At 46.7% G+C, this 24100-nt stretch overlaps 1 protein-coding gene across 2 annotated transcripts in view; it reads right to left on the bottom strand.

The window, feature by feature from the left end:
• Positions 1-24100, bottom strand: part of LOC147659125 (plexin-A1-like) — a 589684-nt gene that overhangs the window by 267195 nt on the left and 298389 nt on the right. For both annotated transcript variants that reach the window (XM_086951953.1, XM_086951952.1), the window contains exon 4: positions 21740-21880. In XM_086951953.1, coding sequence (XP_086808079.1) covers positions 21740-21880 — 141 coding nt within the window. The remainder of the gene's footprint in view (positions 1-21739; positions 21881-24100) is intronic.

Here is a 24100-nt window from a genome sequence, read left to right on the forward strand (position 1 = left end):
GCTATATTGGTGCAGTGTTCAGCTTTCAGCTCGATAAGAAATGCTATGATCGGAAGCTTGGTACCCAAAGACACGTCCCAAAGAAGCGATGCACACCTGTGACGTGTGTGGCCATATATGGAGTCAACCCAGGTCCCCCTGGGTTCACAGAAGATTGTCCCTGGATCTAACGTACTGGTAAATTAATTAAATGTATAATAATTAATGTAACTTCTAAACACATCTGGCCATGCAAGGACAGTTTTTTAATCACTTCAGCCTCGGTTTACACTATAAAAGTAACAGCTGATTCGTTATTTCAACAAGATTTATTCAGCCGAACAATGATTTTTTTCCTACAACGTATATTCCAGGGTTTGGAATTTCTTGTATGAAAACCAGAGAAATTAGGTCTCTGTGCTAGGATAAGGGGATGTGGACGGCACAGAAAAATGTTTTAGCTGTTTGTAATATACAAATGTTACCTTCGCTAACTAACAGAATTGCAAAGTGAGTGCAGGCATTCAACAACCGAATAAGCAAACCTCTTCTGGCATTGAACTGTGTATCAAGAAATTTTGTAGAGCATGAAACGTCATCTTGACCCCTCCAGACTGGTTGCTGGTTTAATGTTTGATAATAGTCAAAGGGTGGGTCCGTAGTAACAGCCAGGATGGATGAAAGATCAGTTTCTGGATCAAGATGATGCAGACTAACAGATGCTTAGTGATGACTACAATTGATTGAACCACAGGAATGGCTACCAATGGCTGGCTGCTAAAGGCATCTCTGGTTGGACCTCAAGGGGGCGCCCCAGAGTTTACTGGCGATTCCCATCAATGGCTACTCCACCAAGATGTTCCCCGATCACTGGCCAAAGGTAGTCTTGAATGGCTGAACCATGGTGATGGGGACACTTATCAAAGGATGGCAAAAATGGCTGCCATGTTTGCAGCACAATGACGTCAATAAATGGCTGACTAATGATGGGACCACAAAGATGTCTACCGATCGATGCTGGGAAAGGCAAACAATGGTTGCCCAAGAGGGATGCACACAAACATCGGCTAGACGACGTCCATCAAAGGTAGCACCACAAAGACATCCACCAACAGCGAACAAACGACGAGGACGAACGGCTGGGTTATAGCCATGTCTACGCACAGATGGCTGATGGTGAAAAATGACTACATGACAGTGATGGACACAATTGGCCGGCTCATGAGGGCATCTACGGTTAGACCACGGGGATATCTACCAATGGATGGAAATGTTAGCAGTTGGTGGTTCTAAACAAAGCCATCCATCAATTGGATGTACAATGCTGGTCATCAATGTCTGAACCAACTTGACGACTTACAAATGGTCTACAAAGGTTGGGAACATTAATTCCTACAAACAGAGGACTAATCATGGCCAACAATGGTTAAACCCGCCATTAAAGAAGGCCATCTTGGAACTTGGCTTATTGGGGACGTTCTCAGGGCTGTGTTGAACAGTTAGAACAGTGGGCAGTTCTTCGATCTCTTTACAGTGAACAGAAGCACCACACAAGGCCCGTTGAGAAATAAAGGTACAATGGCTCACCGCACCCTCAACAACGAGAAACAGCAATCCGTAAACTGGTGAACAGTAAGGCCAAACTCGAAAATACAAAGTCACAAGTATGAAGCCACCAGGAAAATGGAAACACATGGAAGTTTCAGATACATGCAAAGGAGCAAGCAATAACGAAACATAACAATCACAGCCTCTAGATTAAACGCCGAGGTCACGCTTTTAGTACGAGGGCAGGTGTTTGTGAATTTCTGGCTCATGCAAACAGTGGGAGACCACCACCTCAACACCCCATCACTTCACCTTTAACAAATCCAAGACCACAAAAAATATTCTAATCATGAAACATATATGCACTGTGCAGGCAGACATTCCATGCACTAACAATAGAATATATAAAGCCATATAGGGAATGTGGTCATATGTAACCAAACTTCTTTTTTGAGCATACGGAATTGGACTGCTACAGAAGAAAAAAAGGTTAAAACCTGGACTATAGGGAACCTGTGGGAATTTTTTTTGTTCTGTGGAAGTAGTAAAGCACAGGGCTGGTGACTTTTAGGAAACTTCCACGTGGAGCATTGCTGCAGGGAGTTGCTATGTGTTTTCCATCCGCAGCGGCAGCCTCCCTGCAGGCTGTCTGCACCGCTTACTAATACTGTATTTTTAAATGAGGCCTCGAAGCTCTGTAAATAAGTGCTCTATTACCAGACGCAATACTGCTCAATATTCAACGCTGAAATGATGAACGGGCGAGCCAGCATCCTGGGCTTGCAGCCTGTGCGATGCGCGTGCTGGACAAAGATCTCGGCAGCAGCAGGTGCATTAACCCGATCAGATCTCACTGGCTTTGAGGCTCCGATTACATGCACTGCTCGCGAAGGCCCATATGCTATCATTCTCGTGCTTGGCGGAATCCAAACCCACCGGGGGGGCCTGGAAATCCCGCGCCAAAGACCCCCGGACCCGTGCCAAGGAGGTGGTGGCGCAGAATGGCGTCCGGGCGCCAACTTTAGCACATGCAGCACCTGGAAGGACGCGGGCCTCCTCGGCGAGCCCAGGGGGACCCCGAACAAGCAGCAGGCGCAGCAGGAACAGATGCCTTCAAAATGGCGCGGAGTGGAAAAAATATCAAAGCGCCGCGTGCGAGGAGCCAGAGCGCTAGCCACGCGGCCAAAGGAAGCCGTCCAAATAATATATGGCGGTGAAAAAATTAAACAGACTGACCTTTGATGTGATGCAGACTACAAAGTTAATTGTTTGCTAAATCTAATAAGAGGTTGTACATACAACTCTGACATTTGCATCGCTTTCGAAAGAATTAAAAGGTCTTGGTACAAGAGAGGGGGTATTGTGACGCTTTCTCCATCCAGCTACATCCTTGCTAGGGGCAGCTGGCCTCTAGGCGCACTACCTCAGATCTTGGAGGAGGGGGCACGGTTTGTGAGAGACAGTCTCCCAAAAATATAAGTGTAGTGAACATTGTTCTGGGATATGCGCTCCTGGGCATCGAGCGATGACGTGAGCTCGCTGGGGTGTCACAGGTCGACCAATGGCAAGTCACGGGGAAGTGTGTTCCTGTGACGTTTTAAAGCACTTACAGCGTCCAGTGGCGCTTCAAAGCACACGCATATTTTAACGCTTTTCGGGATAAAAAATGAATAATATCGGAATATACCACGTCCCAGCATTATTGCTGTAAAGAGGAGCACCTCTTCGGCGCAGCAGTTCCCCCCACTGGCTGCATGCACCTCTTGTGACAAAGTTTAGAGTCAGGAGTGGAAACTCTGTCTCGCGGTCAGTCTGTATTAGCCAGCTTTCAAATAAGAAATACTTAAAAATCAAACAAAAACAAACACACACACACACACACACACACTGCCCAGCGATCATTAGACATCGCTTCCTGTGGTGTCACAGGACTGACGAGCATGTGATGTGACTTCTACCATCATACATCCAGGAGGTACCCAAGCGCCCCATCAATGCCTCAGGCCACGACCCCCACATCTTCCTACAGTTATGCCAAGCTTCCCAACCATGACGATAGACCAGGAGTCTGGCACTTTCGAGAGGTACCCTGTTGTGTTCTTATTCCTTTAAATGCACGTGTATAGAATATAGAGTGTTGTAGTAATAAGTTCCATGTGGAACATTGATGTGACTGAGCTGCTTGAAGAAGGACGTCGCTTCCCTGGCTCTCACCTGTTATACCTAACTTGAATAAATACCACCTTTTATCTCTACCTTTGGTCTGCTGCCCTTCACTTCAAATTGGCGACGAGGGAAACTGGAGTTTGGTTATTATTTGGACTATTCTTAACGAACTTTCAAAAAAAAAAAAGAAGGATAAAAAGGAAAGCGGACTTAACCGGAACGGAAAAAACTAATGTGAGTAATTTTTTTTTCATTGTCTAACTACTACCTCGGCGTTGGCACCACTCGCTGATTGTATTTTTATTTTCGGGACATTTCCGACATCTGTATCGCACTACGCAGCGCTTCTGTAAAAGAACCGTTGATCCACAGTGCCTACCTGCATCATTCAATCTGTGCCTGCCATTCTGCTGCGTGCGCCCACCGCGAGAGGAACTGCGCGCAACACGCGTAATGCGACCTCTAAACCCTGACGTGGATGACTAAGCTACCCTGACGTCAGACGCAGGTCACGCAACGTGACCCCAACGTGGCGGCCATTTTGAGATAGTGTGTTTATATCGAGCAGCACTTCCCGATATGAAAGAAAAAGCGGACACCTTCCGATTTAAGTGTTGAAGGTCAGTTGGTGCAACGCGAGGGAAATCTTTCACATTTTTTTTTAAAGGAGCTGATTCCGGACAACAAAGTAAGGTGGAACATTTAAAAAAAATATATATATATTATTTTATTATAAAAAGGAAGTTTATTGTTATAGAAGAGATATTTTGTAACAGGTGAGAAGACCGGGAGAAGGTCGTTTGATTAATTTAAATTGTACTTCACAGTGTATGGAGGAAGGTGACTCCAGTGTAAGTACTGTGGTTAAGGAAAAAGACATGGCACAACAAAATTTTTCTATTAGTCCTCCTGAGCCTTTTTGGGTCAAAGGTACCCAACCCAATATTAAGTGGATAGAATGGAAAGAATATTTCATTAATTACTTGGAAGCTGTTGACGAAACCAAAAAAATGAAACCTGAACAAAAAAAGAGGCTTTTGTTACATTCTTTAGGTCCTGTAGGATTAAAAACCTTTTCAAGAATGAGCAAATTGGATGACTCCAGCCTAGATGAATTTGAAAACGCAATAAAGAACATGGACAAATACTTTGCACCCAAGGTGTGCATTGGGGTCATAAGACACAAATTTTTCCAAAGAAAGCAGACTAAAGAAGAAACTGTGGATGAGTGGATGGATGATCTAAAAAAACTGGCAATAGATTGCAAATTCGACAATTTGCATGATGATCTCATCCGTGATCAGTTGGTAATGCACAACAACAACTCTGCCCTACAAGATCGGCTTTGGGTGAATGGTGATGCACCTCTTGATGACGTTGTGGCCATCATGAGAAAATCGGAAATGTCAGGGAGGTGTGCCACGGTGGTAAAGGAGACTGAGAAAGACTTGTCCAAGTCTTCGGGAACTGTGTGCAAGATTCAGGCTTCCAGTAGAAATTTTCGTCAACAGCAGCAGCAGCAAGGGAGATGGGCTAGTCAGCCTGCAAGAGCTCAGAATAAGAACATGGAGGATAGGAGATGCTATAGATGTGACAGTAAAGAACATCTAGCATTTAGTAGACTATGTCCTGCGTTAAAAAAGAAGTGTGGCATTTGTGGACTTTTAGGTCACTTTAGCAAAATGTGTCGTAGACGCACTAATGTAAAATATGTGTATGAAGATGAAAGTGAGAGTGTGGATGAATTAGAAACTGAGGAGGAATGTTGCATAAAAAGTGTTAGAGGAAACTACGTAATCAACATTTCGGAAGATTCATTAAAAGGAAAACCTATTTGTGACATATCCCTAGGTGGGGTAGTCATAAGTGTGTACGCGGACTCTGGTTCCCCATACACGATCATAAATGAGGAGGTTTGGCAAAAGAAGTTTGTAAATAAGATTGGTGAGCAATTATACCCATCAGATGTTTGCCCAATCAGTTTTACAGGTAACAGGATAGGTATGATTGGTTTTAGGTGGCTTACCTTTGTGTTTAAAGGCAGGTCCACAAGAGCGAAGTTGTATGTGGCAAAGGTAGGGCCATCTGTATTAGGATGGTTCGATCAGAAGAAATTACACATCATACTAGATCCTAATTCTAAGGACAAGGTTTTGATTTTGGATGACTGTAGTAGAATGGAGGAAACACTATCTGAGAGTTTTCCCAAAGTATTTAATAAGGAGTTGGGTGTTCTGAAGGGGTTTGAACATAAGATAATTTTAAAGGCTGATGCACAACCCAGGGTTCATAAAGTGAGGCCAATACCTATTCTTATAAGGGAGGAAGTGAAAAAGGAAATCCAGGGTCTGCTTGCCAAAGGCATTATAGAAGAAGTGGAAACATCAGAATGGATTTCTCCGATTGTGGTTGCCCGGAAACCCAACGGAAAAATCCGTCTATGCATCGATTTGCGCCACTTGAACAATAATATCGTGGTGGAAAAGTTTCCCCTTCCTAGAATAAACGAAATGGTATCTTCCCTTAAGGGTGCTACATGGTTTTCCACGGTGGACCTTTCTGCCGCCTACCACCAGGTAATGTTGGATCCTAAATCTAAGAACCTCACGGCATTTATAACACCGTTTGGCTGTTATCAGTTCAGGCGTATGCCCTTTGGGTTGGCCTCAGCCGCTGCTGTTTTTCAGCGGCTGATGCATAGGCTGTTTGGAGATATGGAGAATGTCTCATTTTTTCAGGATGATATTCTTGTGGCAGCTAAAGACAAAGAAAGTCATGATTCCAAACTAAAACAAGTTTTAGGAACCTTGCAGTCAGCTGGTCTGACTGTAGAGTTATCCAAGTGCAAATTCAGCCAAAGAAGTGTTTCATATCTGGGGCATGTCATAAGCGAAGAAGGTGTTGAACCCAAGCCTACCTTAGTGGAGAATATTGTTAAATTCTCTGCACCTGTTTCAAAAGATGAGGTGAGAGCGTTCCTCGGCATGGCTGAATACTGTGCCAAGTTCATAAAAAATTTCGCAGCAAAGGTTTATAATATGCGTGCACTATTGAAGAAGAACTCTAAGTTCATTTGGAGTGAATTGTGTGAGGAAGAGTTTAATTTAATCAAGAAGGAGTTACAAAAGGTAAATGCTCTTGCCAGTTTTGACCCTAATGTTGACTGTTTGCTCACTACTGACGCAAGTGACAAGGGTTTGGGCGCAGTGTTGTCACAGTACGATGGGCATGGTAAAGAAAAGGTAATTTTATTTGCCTCAAGGGCCCTTTCCCCTGCTGAAAGTAGGTATCCTATCATCGAGAGAGAGGCCCTAGCGTGTGCATGGGCGCTGGAACATTTCCGAGCATTCGTTTGGGGCAAACCTGTGACCATTCGTACAGACCATAAACCATTGATCCGCATTTTATCATGTGATGGTATCTCAGGTGCATCCGCAAGGTTAGCTAGATTATCTATGCGGATGAAGGAATATATCTATAAAATGGTTTATCTGCCGGGTAGGGACAACCGCATTGCTGATTGTTTGTCAAGACTTCCACCTCCTCTGGAGGAGTGTGAAGATGATCCCTGGAGCGAATACTGCGTAGCTTTGGTACATGATTGTGGTGAGCCTGCCATAAGTAAAACAGAGTGGTTGACTGAACAGGAGAAAGATCCTGTTTTGAAAAATGTTTTAGAGTATATTTGTAAGGGCTGGCCCAAGGTGAAGTGTATTCCTGGTTTGGATGCCTTTTGGCAAGTCCGTACGGAGTTGTCCTCTGAGAACGATATGTTGTTTAGAGGTGATAGAATCGTCCCACCTATGTCTTTAAGAAAGAAAATTCTTCTGTTGTGCCATGAGGGGCATTTTGGGATTATGAGAACCAAGTCTGTTGTCAAAGGTATGTTCTGGTGGCCTGGAGTTGACGGGGAGGTTGAGGAGTTTGTCAAAAAGTGTACAGTTTGCATGTCTGCTGACAAGACTCTTAGGACTTTTAAACCCAAGATGAGTGATGGCTTAATTCCCAACTTTCCTTGGGACACCATTGCGATGGATATTTTCGGACCTGTTGGGGACTCTAAAGAATATGGTTTGGTGGCGATTGACCTCTTTTCCAAGTGGCCTATTGTCAAAATTGTGGAGAGGGTTGACACTCAGACAGTACTTAAATTTTTGGATAAAATATTCATGGTGGAGGGCTTGCCGGCTTGCGTGCTATCGGACAATGGTGTCCAATTTACGTCTAGACTAGCTAAGGAGTATTTCGACAGGTGTGGTGTCAAACACAAAACTACTGCATTATATAACCCTAGTGGCAACGGCACTGTTGAAAGGTTTAACAGAGTGATCAAAGGTATTATTCAGGCCTCTGTGCATAGTGGACTTGATTGGAAGGTACAGGTACAGAAGGCGGTTTGGTCATATAGAGTTACTGTGCAGAACAGCACTGGCATGTCCCCGTTCACCATGATGAGGGGCAGAACAGCTAGATGTAAGTTTAATCCTGGTTGGCTATTTGATGGAAAAATTGCATGTTGGTCTCCTGTAGACGTCAAGGATAGATTAATGTCCAGTCACGAGAAGAGCAGAGATTTCTATGACTCTCACCATAATACTAAAGATGTTTCTGTCAAGGTCGGAGACTGGGTGAGGGTTAAGAAACCTTTTAAGGTTCCTAAGGGTATGAGCCGTTTTGAACCACCTTGTAAAATTGCTGAGGTTTTAAGGAATTCTGTAAGACTGGATGATGGTAGAGTATGGAATCTTAAAAATATTGCCTTTAACCCTGATCAAAATTGTGTAGAGGTACTTCCAGATTCATGTATCAACAATTTTGATTGGGTAGAAGATCATTTTGATAATAGCCAGATTCAGTCTCAACTTGGTAAGGATTTGACGGCTGTTTCTGGTGAACCCAGGCAATCCTACCCTCCCTTGTGTATTGAGGGGGGAGTGGGTGAAGGTTGTAGTCGTGAGCTTGAAGTTCAAACTAATGTCAATGCTTCTGCTTCTACAGGTTTCGGTGCAAGTGTTACACAGAATAGGACCAATACGTTACTTGATAAAAGAACAAGAGTTGTGCCCAGATGGCTGAAAGACTATGCTTTGTAATATTGTATTCCTGTTTATATTCATTCCTTTTTTTCCTTACCATCCCTTCTTCTCTTGTTCTACCTTCCCCTGTTTCTTTCTTTAATGTATGGGGGGGGGGGATGTGTTGTGTTCTTATTCCTTTAAATGCACGTGTATAGAATATAGAGTGTTGTAGTAATAAGTTCCATGTGGAACATTGATGTGACTGAGCTGCTTGAAGAAGGACGTCGCTTCCCTGGCTCTCACCTGTTATACCTAACTTGAATAAATACCACCTTTTATCTCTACCTTTGGTCTGCTGCCCTTCACTTCATACCCCAAGCTTGCGTTTCCTGAGAAGAGGGCAAGACTCCTACAATGTCAGCGCTACCCAAGCAAACCTTCCATGAAGACAGCCCATGAATCTGATATCTTCAGAAAGTTAAGCCAAGCTTCCCTCCATTAGGATAGGGCAACTGCCGCACCTTCTGAGAGTCAAGTAGAGCTTCACCTCCATGATGCTCGGCCACGATTCTCCTACATTACGTGTTAAGCCAAGTTTCCAGTTCATGAGGATCAGACGTGACTTCCATACCTTCAGAGCAGGGCTGGACTGGCCGTAGTGGGCACCGGGCATTTCGCTGGCGGGCCGCCAGGGCTGGGGGCCCCTGGGGACCGTTTTTGTTACAGGGCCATTTTCAGCCGATGTAACGGAATCGGACAAAACCGGCCCTGACAAACAGCTCGGCCGCCGCCGCCCCCCCCCCACCACGCCCAGGGGGGCCGGCCGAGCACTTTGCCAGGGCCGGTTTTGGTTACCCGTCCGGCGCCTGCTTTAGAGTAACCCAAGCTCTCCCTGCAAGAAGAGTGGACATGGCTCTCATACCTTCAGTTGGCCAAGCTACCCTTCAATGAAGACAGCCCATGAATCTAATATCTTCAGAAAGTTAAGCCAAGCTTCCCTCCATTAGGACAGGGCAATTGCAGCACCTTCTGAGAGTTAAGTAGCGCTTCCCCTCCATGATGCTAGGCCACGATTCTCAAATATTATGTGTTAAGCTAAGCTTCTTCTCCATGAAGACTAGACAGGACACGTCAGATTTACCCAACCTTCCTCTTCATGAGGATCGAACACGACTCCTAAACCTTCTGAGAGAGAAGCAAAACTTCCCCTCCATGAGGATAGGACACGACACCTATACCTTCAGAGTTACCCAAGCTTCTCTTCCATGACGCCCACAACTCCTGCTACTCAAGCTCCCTTCTACGATGATATGACATGGCTGCTGTATATTCAAGAGCTACAAAAGTTTCCCTTATCGAAGATATGTCAAGAGTCCCACACGTTCAGAATGAGTTCAAGCTTCCTTTTGATGAGGGGAGACCAAGAGAAATTGGGAAAGCTTCCGTTTGACGCCAGAGGTGGGGAGTTCGCACGTTCACTGAGCCGGAGCATCCCCTCCATGCCATAGGCCGTCGATCTCAAACCTTCAGAGTACTGAGACCAGCTTCCCTTCCAGGAGGACAGGTCACACCTTGCAGGCTTTCAAGAAGTAACCGAAGCCTCCCTTCCATGAAGATGTGTCATATGTATGGCTTACCACGCGCGAACCCCTTGAAGGCTTTCTGGACCAGAATCGCATAGATATGTACGCTTGAGAGTTGCAAGAATTTACAAACATGGGTAAAAAGCTGCAGCAATGGGCCTTGCTTAGTTTAACGTTGTAAAATTGAGGAATAGAAACCTCTATATATCCTTTGAAAGCCAGCAGAAGGAGAGGATTAAAAGGGTGTGGAAGAAAGGGCACACTTAATAAGCATGGGGTCAAAGCAAGTGCTCGTTTCAACTGAGAAAAACTTATTTTGATCGCTTGGATTGTTTGGTTCACGAATACTGCTGCCAAGGAATGTGGGTCCGAGGTGGCTGGAACTGGGTGAGCCCGAGAAGGGAATCTCAGTGGAATGCTGCGCTCTCTGTTTTAGAAGAGATAGTTCACTTCGGTCAGGTTAAGCTTTGCATTCTGGGTCTTGTAGTTCTATTTATTCACTTATAATATCATGGATACGGGTCACAGAACGAAAACCCTGGACTAAATGAGCGCGAGTAATTTAAAGATACCCGCCCCACGGGGCCCAGGCAGATATGTCCGAGCCCACCCGCCGGGGGTCCGCCATATCTCACCAGCCGGGGGTCCACCATCTCACCCCGGCTCAGCATGACACGCGCCTCTCTGCGCGTGGCTGAGCAGAGCCCCTGCTCCCACCTCCAGCCCACCAACCCTGCCTCATCAGCATCCGGCGCTGCAGACGCGCATCCATCACAGTATCCTGCTGCCCTCGCCTAGCAACCGCATCCTCGCGCGGCGGCGGGCGCCAGGGGTCAGAGGGCATGCTGCTCTATTGGCTGCACCGACTGTCGACGCCGGGTGGGACGTAGTCCTGACGCAGCTTCTCTCTGCCGGTGAATCCCGAGCGAGGCTGGAGGTCCCAGCGACCCCACACTCCCACACAGAGGAATCTGAACGTGTCCGGTCCGCGTTTACTACAAGGGAAGAGGGGGGACCAAGGGAAGGGGGGGGGGGCAAGGCACGTGAGTCCTGCGTTGCTGTAGGGAGACACTGGACGCCATTCGCACTGGAGGCTGCACATGACATCACATGGGTTGGTGGCTATAACAGAAATATCACATGGCTGGTGGCTATAACAGGGATATAGTATGGGCTGGTGGCTAGAAGAAGGATATAGTATGGACTGCTGGCCAGGATATGGTATGGGCGTGTGGGTATAATATGGGCTGGTGGCTATAAGATGGATATAGCATGGGCTGTGGCTTTACAACTGACAGTATCATATGGGGCCCGTACACACAATCTCACATAGGCAAGTGGCTGTACAGTGGCTATAGGCAATGACCAACTTCCCTGGACACAAAGTGCTTGAATAGTTACAAATTCATTGAAGAAGCATGAAGCCCTGCGTATAACTCTAAATAACTCAATACAACACTCTAGTATGGACCTGAGCTGGTATGCAAAATATTTTATGGGATGTACAGCAGCTATTAGGTATGGTGGATATGCACACACGATATCACATGGCCTGGTAGCTCTGTAATGGCTATTAGGATGGGCTGGTGCCTTTATAATGCATTTATGTTGGTGCCAACACAAAGTCACTGAAACTGGTGTCTGTACAATGAATATAATATGGGATACTGACTACGCAAACCATCTCCCTTTGCCGTACGGTGTTACCATGGATATAGTATGGCCTTTTGACTATGCACACGGTATGGGCTGGTGATAGTACAGCGTCTATACTACGGACTAGTGGCTGTACAACAAATATACTATGGATGGAAGCCACACACAGAGACAGACAGATAGACAAAAAATTGTGCATTAGCGGTTAGATGCACAGTGGACATTGTATGGGCTGGTTGCTGCACACAAAGTATCACGGAGGCCAACAGGGGTACAAGGGCTACCTCATGGGCTTGTGGGTATGACCTTTACACGGCTGGTGGGTGTATCACAGATAGAGTATGAGTATGGGCCTGTGGCTATACACACCATTTCACAGGGCTTGGTACAGTGGATATATTGAGGGCTGGTGATTGCCCAATCAACCATGTTATAGTGGCTATAAGCACAATATTCCATTAGCGGTTCACTGGGCAATAAATGTAATATGGACCGGTTGCTGTAGACACAAGAACACATAGGCTGGTGGGTGTGCAATAACAGGCTTGTGGCTATATACACACAATATCACATGAGCTGGTACAATGAATATAGTAAGGGTTGGTAGCTGTATACAAACCATCGCAGAGGCTGACAGGTGTACAAGGGCTATAGAATGGGCTTGCGGCTATACAATTCACAAGTGCTGGCAGGTGCACGATGGCTGTAGAATTGACTTGTGGGTGTAGAATTGACTTGTGGGTATACACAATATCATATGGGATGGTAGGATTGATAAATTGTGAGCTTGTGGCTATACACATAATATAACATGGTCTAGTGTCTGTAGAATGGCTAAAATACGAGCTGGTGGTTATGCAGAGAATATCACATGGCCTGGTACAATTGATCTACTATGGGCTGGCGACTGTACAAACAATATTCCATGGGCTTATTGGACTAAGCTCAATATCCCACTGGCGTATGGCTGCACAGTCACTGTAGTCAGGACTGGTTGCTGTAGACTATATCACATAGGCTGGTAGGTGTACAATGCACATAGTATGGCCTTTTCGGTATAAACGCAATATCACATGAGGTCCAATGAGTATAGTATGGGCTGGTGACTTTATAGGCAATATCACGTGGTCTGGCAAATCGACACAAGAAACATATGGAATGATGGACATACACAAGCTACCTCTTGTGAGCTGGTGGTAGTAAGCAGAATATAGCATGCTAAGGTGACAGTACAGTACAAGGGATATCAAATTTGTGGCTGTGCACAAGATATTGTACGTGCTTGAATAAGGGATTACGCGTCTACACACGATTAAATAGCGGGAGACTGCACAGTTTCCCAAGAGCCACACTACAACCTCCATTTAAATCACACTGCACTTATTTCTGCTCCCTGTAGTTCTCCCATGCTAAACACGCCCCTTTCTGGCACCGCGCTAGCAAAGCACACAATGACCAGCAAAAGCAGATGAAATGCAAGGCGCAATCGGAGCATCTTTCCTAGGCAATTGTAACAAAAGGTCTTTCCCGAGACTTGGCTCTCTTCAGCTAGACCTAAAAAAGTGACAACGCAGAGAACATGGTTTGCTTATTTTTGCAGCTGTGACATATGAATAGGACAGACTTCACAGAAAGGCATTTCCTTAGGTTGGCGGATGTTTGCCCAGTGTAGATAAACAGGACACGCCGGACAATGAGCTTGTTAATGCTTCTGTGTCAGTAGTCTGTGTCCTTCATTGTGGCCAAAATGAACCTTTAAAACCAGTAGTGCCTGAAAAGCAGGAAATCTGGCAGACATTCAGACTGAAGCTTGCCTTAAAGAAGTTTAGTGCACACCTCTGGTGACAAGCAGGGCTACGTACGCCATGTGTGGCCTTGGGCAAGGCAGAGGTGCACAGTGTGCTGGGGAGATACTCCTAGAATATCACTATGTGCTTAAAAGCCACAGATAGCACTGGGAAAAAAACTAATAATGCAGAGTACCTCACAGTAGAGAAAAATGCAAAACACACTCTCCATCAGTGACAGAGTATAAAAACCTGGCTGCTCAAGCCATTACCAAGAGAGTGTAGGTTTTGTCAACAGTTTAGCTTGGAAGAGACTGAGAGGCACCTTCACCTACGAAGAGCCAGACAAAGCGCCCCTTAAATACCATAGCACACGACTCCCAGCTTACAAAGACAGAACACCTACAGGAAACTGGAGGCCAGCCAGGAGCTCATGAAGCACTGGTATGATCAAAAGGCTACTATGCCTGAGTATACTCCAGGACAGTTGGTGTGGGTGACGGAGCCTGTGGCTCCCAGGGCCCTCCATGACAAGTGGAATGGACCCTATCCAATCTTAGAAAAGAATGGTGAGGTTACCTATTTGGTTGACCTTGGCACCCCCAGGAGCCCTCACAGGGTCCTGCATATGAATAGATTGAAACCCCACCATGACAGGGCAGACATGACCATGTTACTGGCCACTGATGAGGGGGTGGAGGAGGAAACTGAGCCTGTGTCTGACCTCCTCTCCACTAATGTGCAAGATGGGTCAGTGGAGGGAGTTGTACTCTCTCCTAAATTGACAGACCAGCAGAACAGACACTATAAGCAGGTGCTGGAGCAGTTTGATGGCCCGTCCTCCTCTCTGTCCCCAGGCATCACTGAGTGGCGTGTGCACCACATTGACACTGGTGACAGCCTACCTGTCAACAAAAAAACTGTACAGGTTGTCTGACCATGTCAAAGCCAGCATTAAAGCGGAGGTTGCTAAGATGCTGGAGCTGGGGGTAATTGAACCGTCTGAGAGTTCATGGGCCAGTCCAGTGGTACTGGTACCTAAACCTAATCCTCAGGGGGGACCCAAGGAGTTAAGGTTCTGTGTGGACTACAGAGGTTTGAATGCAGTCACAAAGACGGACGCTCACCCTATACCTAGAGCTGATGAGCTCATTGATAGGTTAGGGGCTGCTAAGTACCCGAGTACTTTTTATTTGACTTCAGGTTACTGGCAGATTGCCCTCACTGCTGGAGCAAAGGAGAGGTCAGCATTCTCCACACCAGAGGGACAATATCAGTTCAAGGTAATGCCCTTTGGATTAAAGAATGCACCTGCCACCTTACAAAGGTTGGTGAACAGGGTCTTGTCTGGGTTGGAACAGTTCAGTGCAGCTTACCTGGATGATATAGCTGTATACAGTTCTACCTGGGGGGGGGGGATCACTTAAACCACCTAAGGGAAGTGCTTCAGGCCATGCAGCAGGCAGGCCTGACTATTAAGGCAAGCAAGTGCCAAATAGGGCAGAGTTCTGTGGTGTACCTGGGCCACCTGGTAGGTGGGGACCATGCACAGCCACTCCATAACATAACATAACATAACAGGTATAATTTTAAAGCGCACGATTACCCAAAGGTGTCCTGGCGCTGAATAACAGATGTTTGTTGTTACCCAACTCAATGGTACTCATTTTATAGACCTCAAATGGATGAAAGGCTCAGTGGACCCGCCGGGATTTGAACCGGTGGCCATTGAGTCGAACACAGGTCCCAGCAGTGGCTGCTTTAGTCCACTGAGTCTCTAAGAGAAAATCCAAACTATTTTGGATTGCACAGCTCCTGTTACCCAGACTCAGGTCAGGACATTCCTCGGGCTGCAGGGTACACCAGATTTAAGTATATATTTTAGGGACCCTCTGAATTTAAGAAATTAATTTCTAGCCTGAGAGCTCTCTTCGTATGAAAAACCCAGCTCCTGGCACCGAGGCCGAACGCCTATAGAACACCTGCTCGCTTCCAGGAGCTCTCAAAGGGGTGGTTACAAGTAATTGCTCCGAATGGCCGGGCTGAGGGCTTCTTACTGCAGCCTGAAGGGCGGATGGATCCGCAACGAGTGCGGAAGGACAATCAGTCTTTGGACCCTATTTCGAAGCCTGGTCCTCGATGGGGGCGGGCTGGTTGGTGCTCAGCCGAGGCGCTCAGCACTTGCACGGCCCTCCACGACTAGTGCCCTCCCTGGCACATCTGCCGGAAGGGGCGGCGAGACCTAGCGCGCAAGGATGGCAGCCGGGGGTCATTACTGAGCCATTGTCTGTGAGGAGGGCAAGGCCTGTCTGCGCCAACAGGGGGCTGCTTCGGTACAAGGCTGCCACGAGAGAAAACATGCCTTGGCACCCGCCAATGATGCAAGCTGCATTGGCACAGCCCGGTGCCAAACCCACGACATCCTGAATACGGGAGAGAGGTGCCAAGCTAAGGACGGCACATTTCTACAGCCATCACACAGCAACCCCACAGGCGCACTCTCAAAGCCCTGGTGCAAAGTGAAAATCATGTGCAGGGCTGAGCAAGCAGTGTCTGCCCCATCCCCACCTCAAATTAAGCACCTTTCACCAGGTACTTTCTTCTGCCTTTTACTGCCTGCAAACCTCACGTGCCTGTTCCGTCTCTTTTCTCCCATCTCCTCTGTTGCCCTGTTCTTTCAGACACAACAACCTCATCAGAATCCGGACGCCCGTCACTTTGGTGCATCCAGAATCCTCATCTTCGTCACTCCTTTCACACTTCAGCTATTGCTCTCCTCTGGTCCTCCTCCATTTATAGCTCACCCTTAATAACCCGACAGCTTCTCTTTGTTTCCATCTGACTTTAAACTCTGCGTTCCTCACGCTTCTATGGCCACCCTTCCTACCTTCTGCTGCCTTCATTTTAAATCCATTATTCTCACTTCCTACGTATTGTTTTTAAATGTACCCATTTTCTTGCCCTCCTCCACAACCCAATCTGTTTTGACTCGTGGTGTCAATCTACTTCCTCCTTACGGAAAGCGAGGGCCACCCGTTTCACCAGTCTGCACCTCAGGTTCTATCCACATTGGTGGGTGCATTTACCCACCTTAACCGTGGGGCCAGGCATCCATTGAGATTCACCAGACATCAGACCGTGCAGAGGGCAAGCACCTGGCAAACCAGGTGCTTGCCATGATCCATTGCTGGGTGCCAGTATTGGCAGTCTATTGTACAACCTGTGGTACGTCAAGATTAGGATTGCAAGTGTTTTTGGGTTGGAACAGAACTCAAACTACCCCACTCTTTTCAAGATTGTCCCACCTTAACTCAGAACCATTGTTCCTAGACGGTTAGCACCAGTGTGGCCCATGCTACATGACCCTAAAATCTTGTGAGCACCTAATGGTAAGAGGGAGTCAGCCAAAGTCCAACAGAATCAAGACGCAGTCCTCAGAATACGGATCGTACCTGAAAAAGGTGCATCTGCTCACATCACATCTCATGAATGGTAGGTCTGAAGTCTACCACCATTTCTCTCAACTTTGTACCCTAAAATCTGTTTATGGTGTTTAAGTGTTACTGCTTCCCAATAAATAACACTGGTGTGGCAGTCATATTTCGTGGGTGCTTAGTTCTTAAATTTGAATTGGCATCCATCTGTGAACTGTCTCCCATGAACAAGGCTCGTCTCCTCGATCAGCCAATCCCAGTGAGCCACGAAAGCCAATACAATCCTACTCATATACAAAATATAAAATGCATATTCAGAAAAGAAGAACCGTTGAATCCTTACTGATCTTTCGGGGAAAAAATTAACTTTTCTCTTCAAACAATATCTAACCTAAGACTGTTCTCCTTGAGACATCAATTTAGCTTCAGTTGAAGATCCGGTCTCAAGCATCTCTTCTCTTGAATATCCCTATCCTAGTTCTCACCGCAAGACACTTAAGAGTCGATTAACATCCATCGGAATATAGCTTTGATTGCTCTATCTCGTTCTATGCAATGATGTACAGCGGCTTCACCTTGTTGGACACACAGTCCACAAATACCCTCGGATACATTTAATATCACTGGGGGGGGACTAAAACTGCAAAGATCTGGGGAAAGTCTCAAGAGTGCGCGACACCATCAAGGTGCTCTCGGTTCACCCAATTGTCTACAGTTCCTGCACATCATGGGAGAGGCGCTCCTCGCGGACCACCTCATCGATGCAAAAGTCGCTGGCTCTTGAGAACTCAACAAACTGGATCCTTTCCAACTCTACTAGCTCGGTCTCCATCCTGGACACAGCCTGCGGCTTGTTATGTATATTGGTAAAACGCACTTTCGCCTCTGTAGGTATCCTGGTGCTGAGCAGGTGTGCGCGCTGGCCCTGCCTATTGTAGGTTTGTTAATTGAAAAGCCGGGTTTTCAGCTTCATGCGGGACTTAAGAAGAAAGTAGGAGGCTCTGATGCGTAGTGGGAAGTTGTTCCGCGCTTTAAGAGTGATGAAAAACATTTTTTTCCTCCTGATGTAATTCAATGTATGTGTGGGATGTGTGAGAGTAGGTGCTCTGGGGAGTGGCGGTCTGAGTGGATGGTGGAAGGAGACGAGACTGCTCAGGTAGATGAGGCCCCAGTAGTCTAGTGCCTTGAATGTATGTGTGAAGAGTTTGAATTAAGCACGTTTGTGCATCAGGAGCCAGGGTAGTTCCCTGAGGCGTGGTGTGATGAGAGATCCGTTCAAAAGGTTGAGGAGGACTCTGGCGGCCGAGTCCTGGATGGTTTGTAGTCTTCTAGTGAGTTGCTTGTTGATCCCGGTGTGGAGGGCGTTTAGCGCCCGTACCTGCCCCATGGTCTCCTTCTATCCTGTGCCATCCAATGATGCCCTGCCTGGCGACAACAGTGATGCTGCCGGCGTTGCTGCCGGTTCGAAGGTCAAGTTGCCCGCGTGCGCTGCTCGTGGAGGGTAATGAGAAGGAGGCAATTACGGCGAGAGGCTTTTGACAGCCCCGTCAGCGGCTTGCTGAGGAAATGATGAATACGGCAAGCAGCTACTTACCAGAAATGAAATGACTGGCATGATTTTATTATTTCTAGTTACTCTGGGCTCTCGGGCCAGAGTCCACGCGCAGGCGACTTCTGCCTTCATTTTCTCAGAGACCTCAATCAGTCGCAGCAGGGGAATATTATTTCTCATTTAAATACCTGTTAATAGATGTTATTCAGCCTTGAGAGTAAAACACTCCAAGGGTAAACAGCAGAGAGAGATGGCGGAGAGGTCTGGAGAGAGGCAGACAGCTGCAAGTGGCGGCCGCGACGCTGGGCGATGGGGCTTTCTAATAATGTAATGCATTTCCATCGCTTAAGCGGGGAGCTGTATTGCTTCTAAGCACTCATTTCAACTCCAGGCTCCAGTTCAAAGGTCTTGTTAATACCACACAATAGTCCTATCCTGCACCTCTGCGTCAGCTCTAAAACACTTATGTTACTTGGGAAATTGTGCAGCAAACAAAGCGAATTGTCATTTATTAAATCCCAGAGTGCGACAGCACTCATTCACAGAGTGGGATTCCTGAAAGTAGAAGTCCATCTTGGTAGAACTAGAATACAGGACCTGCAGGAAAAATGCAACTATTTACAGCAGGCGCGCGACCACATGGACTATTTTAGTGGAAAATGGATGGTGACGTGAATCAAAAAGCACCACGGTGTAGTCTTTGCCTTCATCCTCCCATGGTCCTTCACTCCTCTTCTGAGATTCAATGTTTCACAGCTGAGCCCTGAACGGTAAGGATTCCGGGCCTACACCGGCCACAGACCACTGCATCTGATGGCCAGGTCTGAAGTGGCCACATGGAGAAGATGGATTCTGCAATGTCTGCAGCTCTGAGTCGCTGGATCCAGAAAAGTGCCATCAGACACTCAGTAGGCATTAGGTAGCCGGATGTGGGTGATTTATTTCAAACCAAGTGGTGGGCGGAAATCATGTCGCTGACATGGTTTTCCGTGTGACTCCTACACACCATTTGGGACAGCACACCACACTTTGACCTGGTCTTCTTTCTTTCTTCTGTGTTAGGCTGCCCCAGCCCTGCCAGTCTGCTGAGTAACTTCCCAGTGGAGCAGCTGGACTCTGGACACCTACATCAATAGTAGCACTAACTATTTAATAAGGTTATTCAAATGCTTACTTCTTTTTGTAGGGGCCCAGTCAGTACGGGAACATGTTCTACTTGCCCCTTCTTTATCCTACGTACATACACACATATGAAACATATGAACAAGCATGTAAACTATGGGGGCCTGTGATACATTAACTGCTTCATCCATTCTGGACTTGGACACTCCCCAAAGTCAGAGAGAGAGAAAAAGGATAAATTTTCCCGACCACACATTTCCCTCAGCTTTGCATTAAATTTGAATGAATTTGCTTGTACAGTTTGCTTGTTGAAATGTGTGCCGACAGCTCCTGTCTGTCGTAGGTGGTGGTCTGCTCATGTTTTTTCACATGGTGTCTTTAAAAAAAATATTTTCTTAGCCCATTGCTTCCAACTTCTCCTTCCATTGGCCGGGGGGGGGGGTGGTGGGGAGGGTAAGTCAACACAGCAATGGAGCTTGTTTTTCTATGCCTCTTCTTTGATTGACAGCACATCGCTCTTAAGCTAATGTTTCATTATAACTAGGGCTCCCGGTTTTATGTTTTTTTTTTGCCATTTCTGTCTGTATTTATCCATATTAATTTTTTTGCAAATTTTATCTGTATTTATCCATATTTTGGGTTTTTTTGTGGAAAAATTAAGCTGAAATTAGTATATTTCCCCATATATTTAACCAATAAATATGCACTCATACTTGAATGTCTGCCAGGTTTCAGTGCTAGGAACACCCGCTGAAGTTAAATTATTGCGCTTATATGAAAACATGCAAATTACAATATCAGCCTTGTGTATCTACTGCTGTAAGCCTCTTCACTAAAATTCCTTTCTTTTTTAACCCCCTTATCTATCAATCAATCGACACATCTATTGGACTGGCAGTCATGGCAGACAGTATTTAGAATTACTCAAAAAGCAAACCAATTTCCACATTTAAAAATAAATGCAAACAAAAAAAAGGAATGTTTTCTATCTGTATTCATCTGTAAAAAAACAGTAAAAACTGAAAATAGAAATCCTTTATTATAATCACTGTTTTAGCGCTTGTTCTGCTGTAGCTTCACATGCAATGCACTTTGTCGCCATCTAGTGTTATGCCCAGAGTACTACAAGCTGCTATCTTCCCTCTCACCACCATATATTAGGGGGTTCGTCCTGCCATCGCCTACAGTTTTAGGGTATCTGATAAACTTTCAGCAGCAGGCCCCCCTTGCATTGATGTGGGGTGTGCTCTCTCTACTTCTGAAGCAAGAGATCCTGCGCATGTGTGTACATAAGTGTGATGTGGTCATGGATTGCCTTGTTCGTCTTATAGAAGTGCTGCCCTGGTGCACCTGTGCCCCAAACGCCGATATAGTCCTTGATGGGTTTTCGTTAGCGTAAAAAAAAGTCTTATTTCACTTTGCATTTTATTTCCAGGCTTTTCGACTTCTTAAGCACACTTATCAGTACTACAGGGATCACATACTGAGATAGTGCACAATCACCACTAGTGTTCGTCCTCTCAATGAAATTAATCCCCCTCTAGGAGTCTTCAATAAGTGTACCCTTATCTAACAGACCCTCACTAGATGTCTATCCAGAAAGTGATGGGAACTTCCTGTGATGCTGTCAGAGTCGAAGGGCATATGTCACTTCCCATGATGTCATTGTACGGGCAAAGGTTGTTTGTGATGGCCTTCCGAAGCCCCTTGCACTATGGTGAATTAACACCACGTCAGTCTACACCACTGCTAACCTTACGTCATCTCTGGCTTTGGCGGACGACTAGGAGCCCCCCTGGTCTGAAGTCTTCGAACACCAGAGCTTAAACCACACCACCATCCCTTCCAAAGATCTGGTCGACGCATGACTTCTGGGCAGTGCCCCGGTGCCTACCTGCTTATCCGTCATGGCGTACAGGTACTGGCGATCGGGGCTGAGCACCAGGTCGCGGAGGATGGGGCTGCCCTCGTGCACCACCACATTCTCATACTGCATGGTCTGAGGCTCCCTGGGGTTCGACAAATTCACCAGAATCTAGAAGTGAATAGAAAGCACACATTAGAGACACGTATGAAGGAGAACAGGTCATTATATACAGATTTATAACCATGCATTGTGTCAATATACAGCTAAATGTGTACGAGAGGCCGACATTCACAAGGAAATGCATAGATCACGAGTACAACGTTCTTCTTAAGTGGTTGAGGATATTGTGCAGCTGAGGTGTGCCCCATGACCCATATAAACATTTCCCTGTACTATAGACGTCTATATAAATATGTATTGCTAGACCAACTGATATATATTTACAAGCAAGCTTGTTTTCCTTTTTAAACTAACAGATCCCCAAATCTGCTAAAATTACACAATCTTGTCTTCCCATACAAATCTAGAATTCGTGGAAACCAGAGTTTAAAACAGGGCATCTAAGTATCGACAACTGGGTTACTGCCCTACAACAGACACCATCTACATTGTAGGCTTCTACATGAACATGTTATTTACATATTAACGAGCTGTTCATGAGAACAATTTTCACAATCCTCTCAGAAGAAGGTCATCCAATATCCTTTCGATTTTATTTTTATTGGGAGCCGCACACAATTAGTGGCCTCTAATTTAATGCTTCGAGCTGGGGTGTCCAACAAATGTCCAGTTGGGCCAGATCCATGCCCGATTTTCAGAATAACCTGTGTGCAAATAAGCTGCACTTAAATTGAGTGGCGTTTTTAAACTATACCTTTTCAATCCGAATAAACTCGCATGTCCACCGCTCAAAATGTATTTCATATCTCCATATACTAATTCGCCACTAATCCTCTGAGTTCCGGAGCAGCGTGTTACTCCCTGAAAAAAGCGCTTTGACGCCTCGTCACGGGTAGTAAGCGCTTCTTTAATGCAATTTCATTCATCTCACACCCATAGCCTGAAAACCTGGCGTGGGCCCGTCTCCCCTCGACCTAGGCTGGACGTGCGTGGCTTAGACAAATCTCACGCATGCGCTCTGCACGCGCCCTAGCGGGCGCGCTCCATAGTCTGGTGTGATACGGCTTCCATCGCCCGTAGAGCTCTTAAAGTTAAGGCAGTAAAGCTGCCACGGCGTGCCATGCTGACACCACGCTCTGCATCCGCCCGAGGGGATGGGGCGCGGTTGCCACGGCAACGCCATGCAATATGTAGCACCTTCGCCTGCATCCAATGGCAGGCGCTGGGAGCGCGTTTATCAGTGATCAAAGGAAGAAAACATGTTTACCAAGGCCGGATCCCCCTCGAGTGGAGTTCTGTTCAGAAGTAATTAGAAATGCTTCATATTAGAGCCCTCGACGTCGCAGGATACGCGCCGTGGTACCCGAGACGCCACCGCAAGCTGCACCGTGAACCGGGCCTGACATCCGAGACGTCGTGGGGTGAAGAGCCCTCGAGCCGACATATCACACGGCTGCTGACTGTACAACGGGGGGCTGTTCTGGAGCAGTGCTCTGACGCCCCAGGACAGTGTAGAGGGGTTACAACAGTGTCTGTATAGCGCTGCGCCTGGCAATAACATGTCCTTCTGACGCTATGTGCAGACCCCGGACTGTTGTTTCGATTCATCCAGTGGAGGCTCTCGACAGGGGGTCTTGGTCTCCACTGGTGAATGAATGAAGATGGCTCGGACGGTGTAGGTGACAAAACCCCCCCTCCCTAGAAGGGTTCCGCCGTACACTATTAATGTCGAGTGTGTAGTGGCTGCCTCTGGGCGCAAAATGTACTTGCATGTTTCACTATACTAATTCAACACTAATCCTTCTTGGGTCTCGGAGTAGCGTGCTATTCGCCGAAAAAGAGCTTCGACGTCTCGTTAGGGGTAGTAAGCGCTATATAAAAGCAATGCAATACAATTATGCAGGGGTCCCGATCCGGGGCGGAGGAAAGAGGAGTCTGAGTCACGTGCTGCAGTGCGACGGTGTCTTATATCAATCATAACATTTGTATAGCGCGCTACTCACCCAGAGGGTCTTGAGTTACTTCCTGAAGGAGAGGTGGTTTGAGGTCAGGCGGAGGTGGATGGGGAGGGAGTTCCAAGTCTTAGCTGCCAGGTAGGAGAAGGATCTTCCTCCCTTTGTGGCTCTTCGGATGCGTGGGGCGAGGGCGAGGCTGGTCGATCGTAGTTGGCGAGTGGGAGTGTAGAAGGTCAGGCGGTTGTTGAGGTACTTGGGGCTCAGGTCGTGGAGGGCCTTGTGTGCATGGGTGAGGAGTCTGAACGTGATCCTC

Source organism: Lissotriton vulgaris, unplaced genomic scaffold, assembly GCF_964263255.1.
Source record: "Lissotriton vulgaris unplaced genomic scaffold, aLisVul1.2 SCAFFOLD_442, whole genome shotgun sequence".
Taxonomy (NCBI): domain Eukaryota; kingdom Metazoa; phylum Chordata; class Amphibia; order Caudata; family Salamandridae; genus Lissotriton; species Lissotriton vulgaris.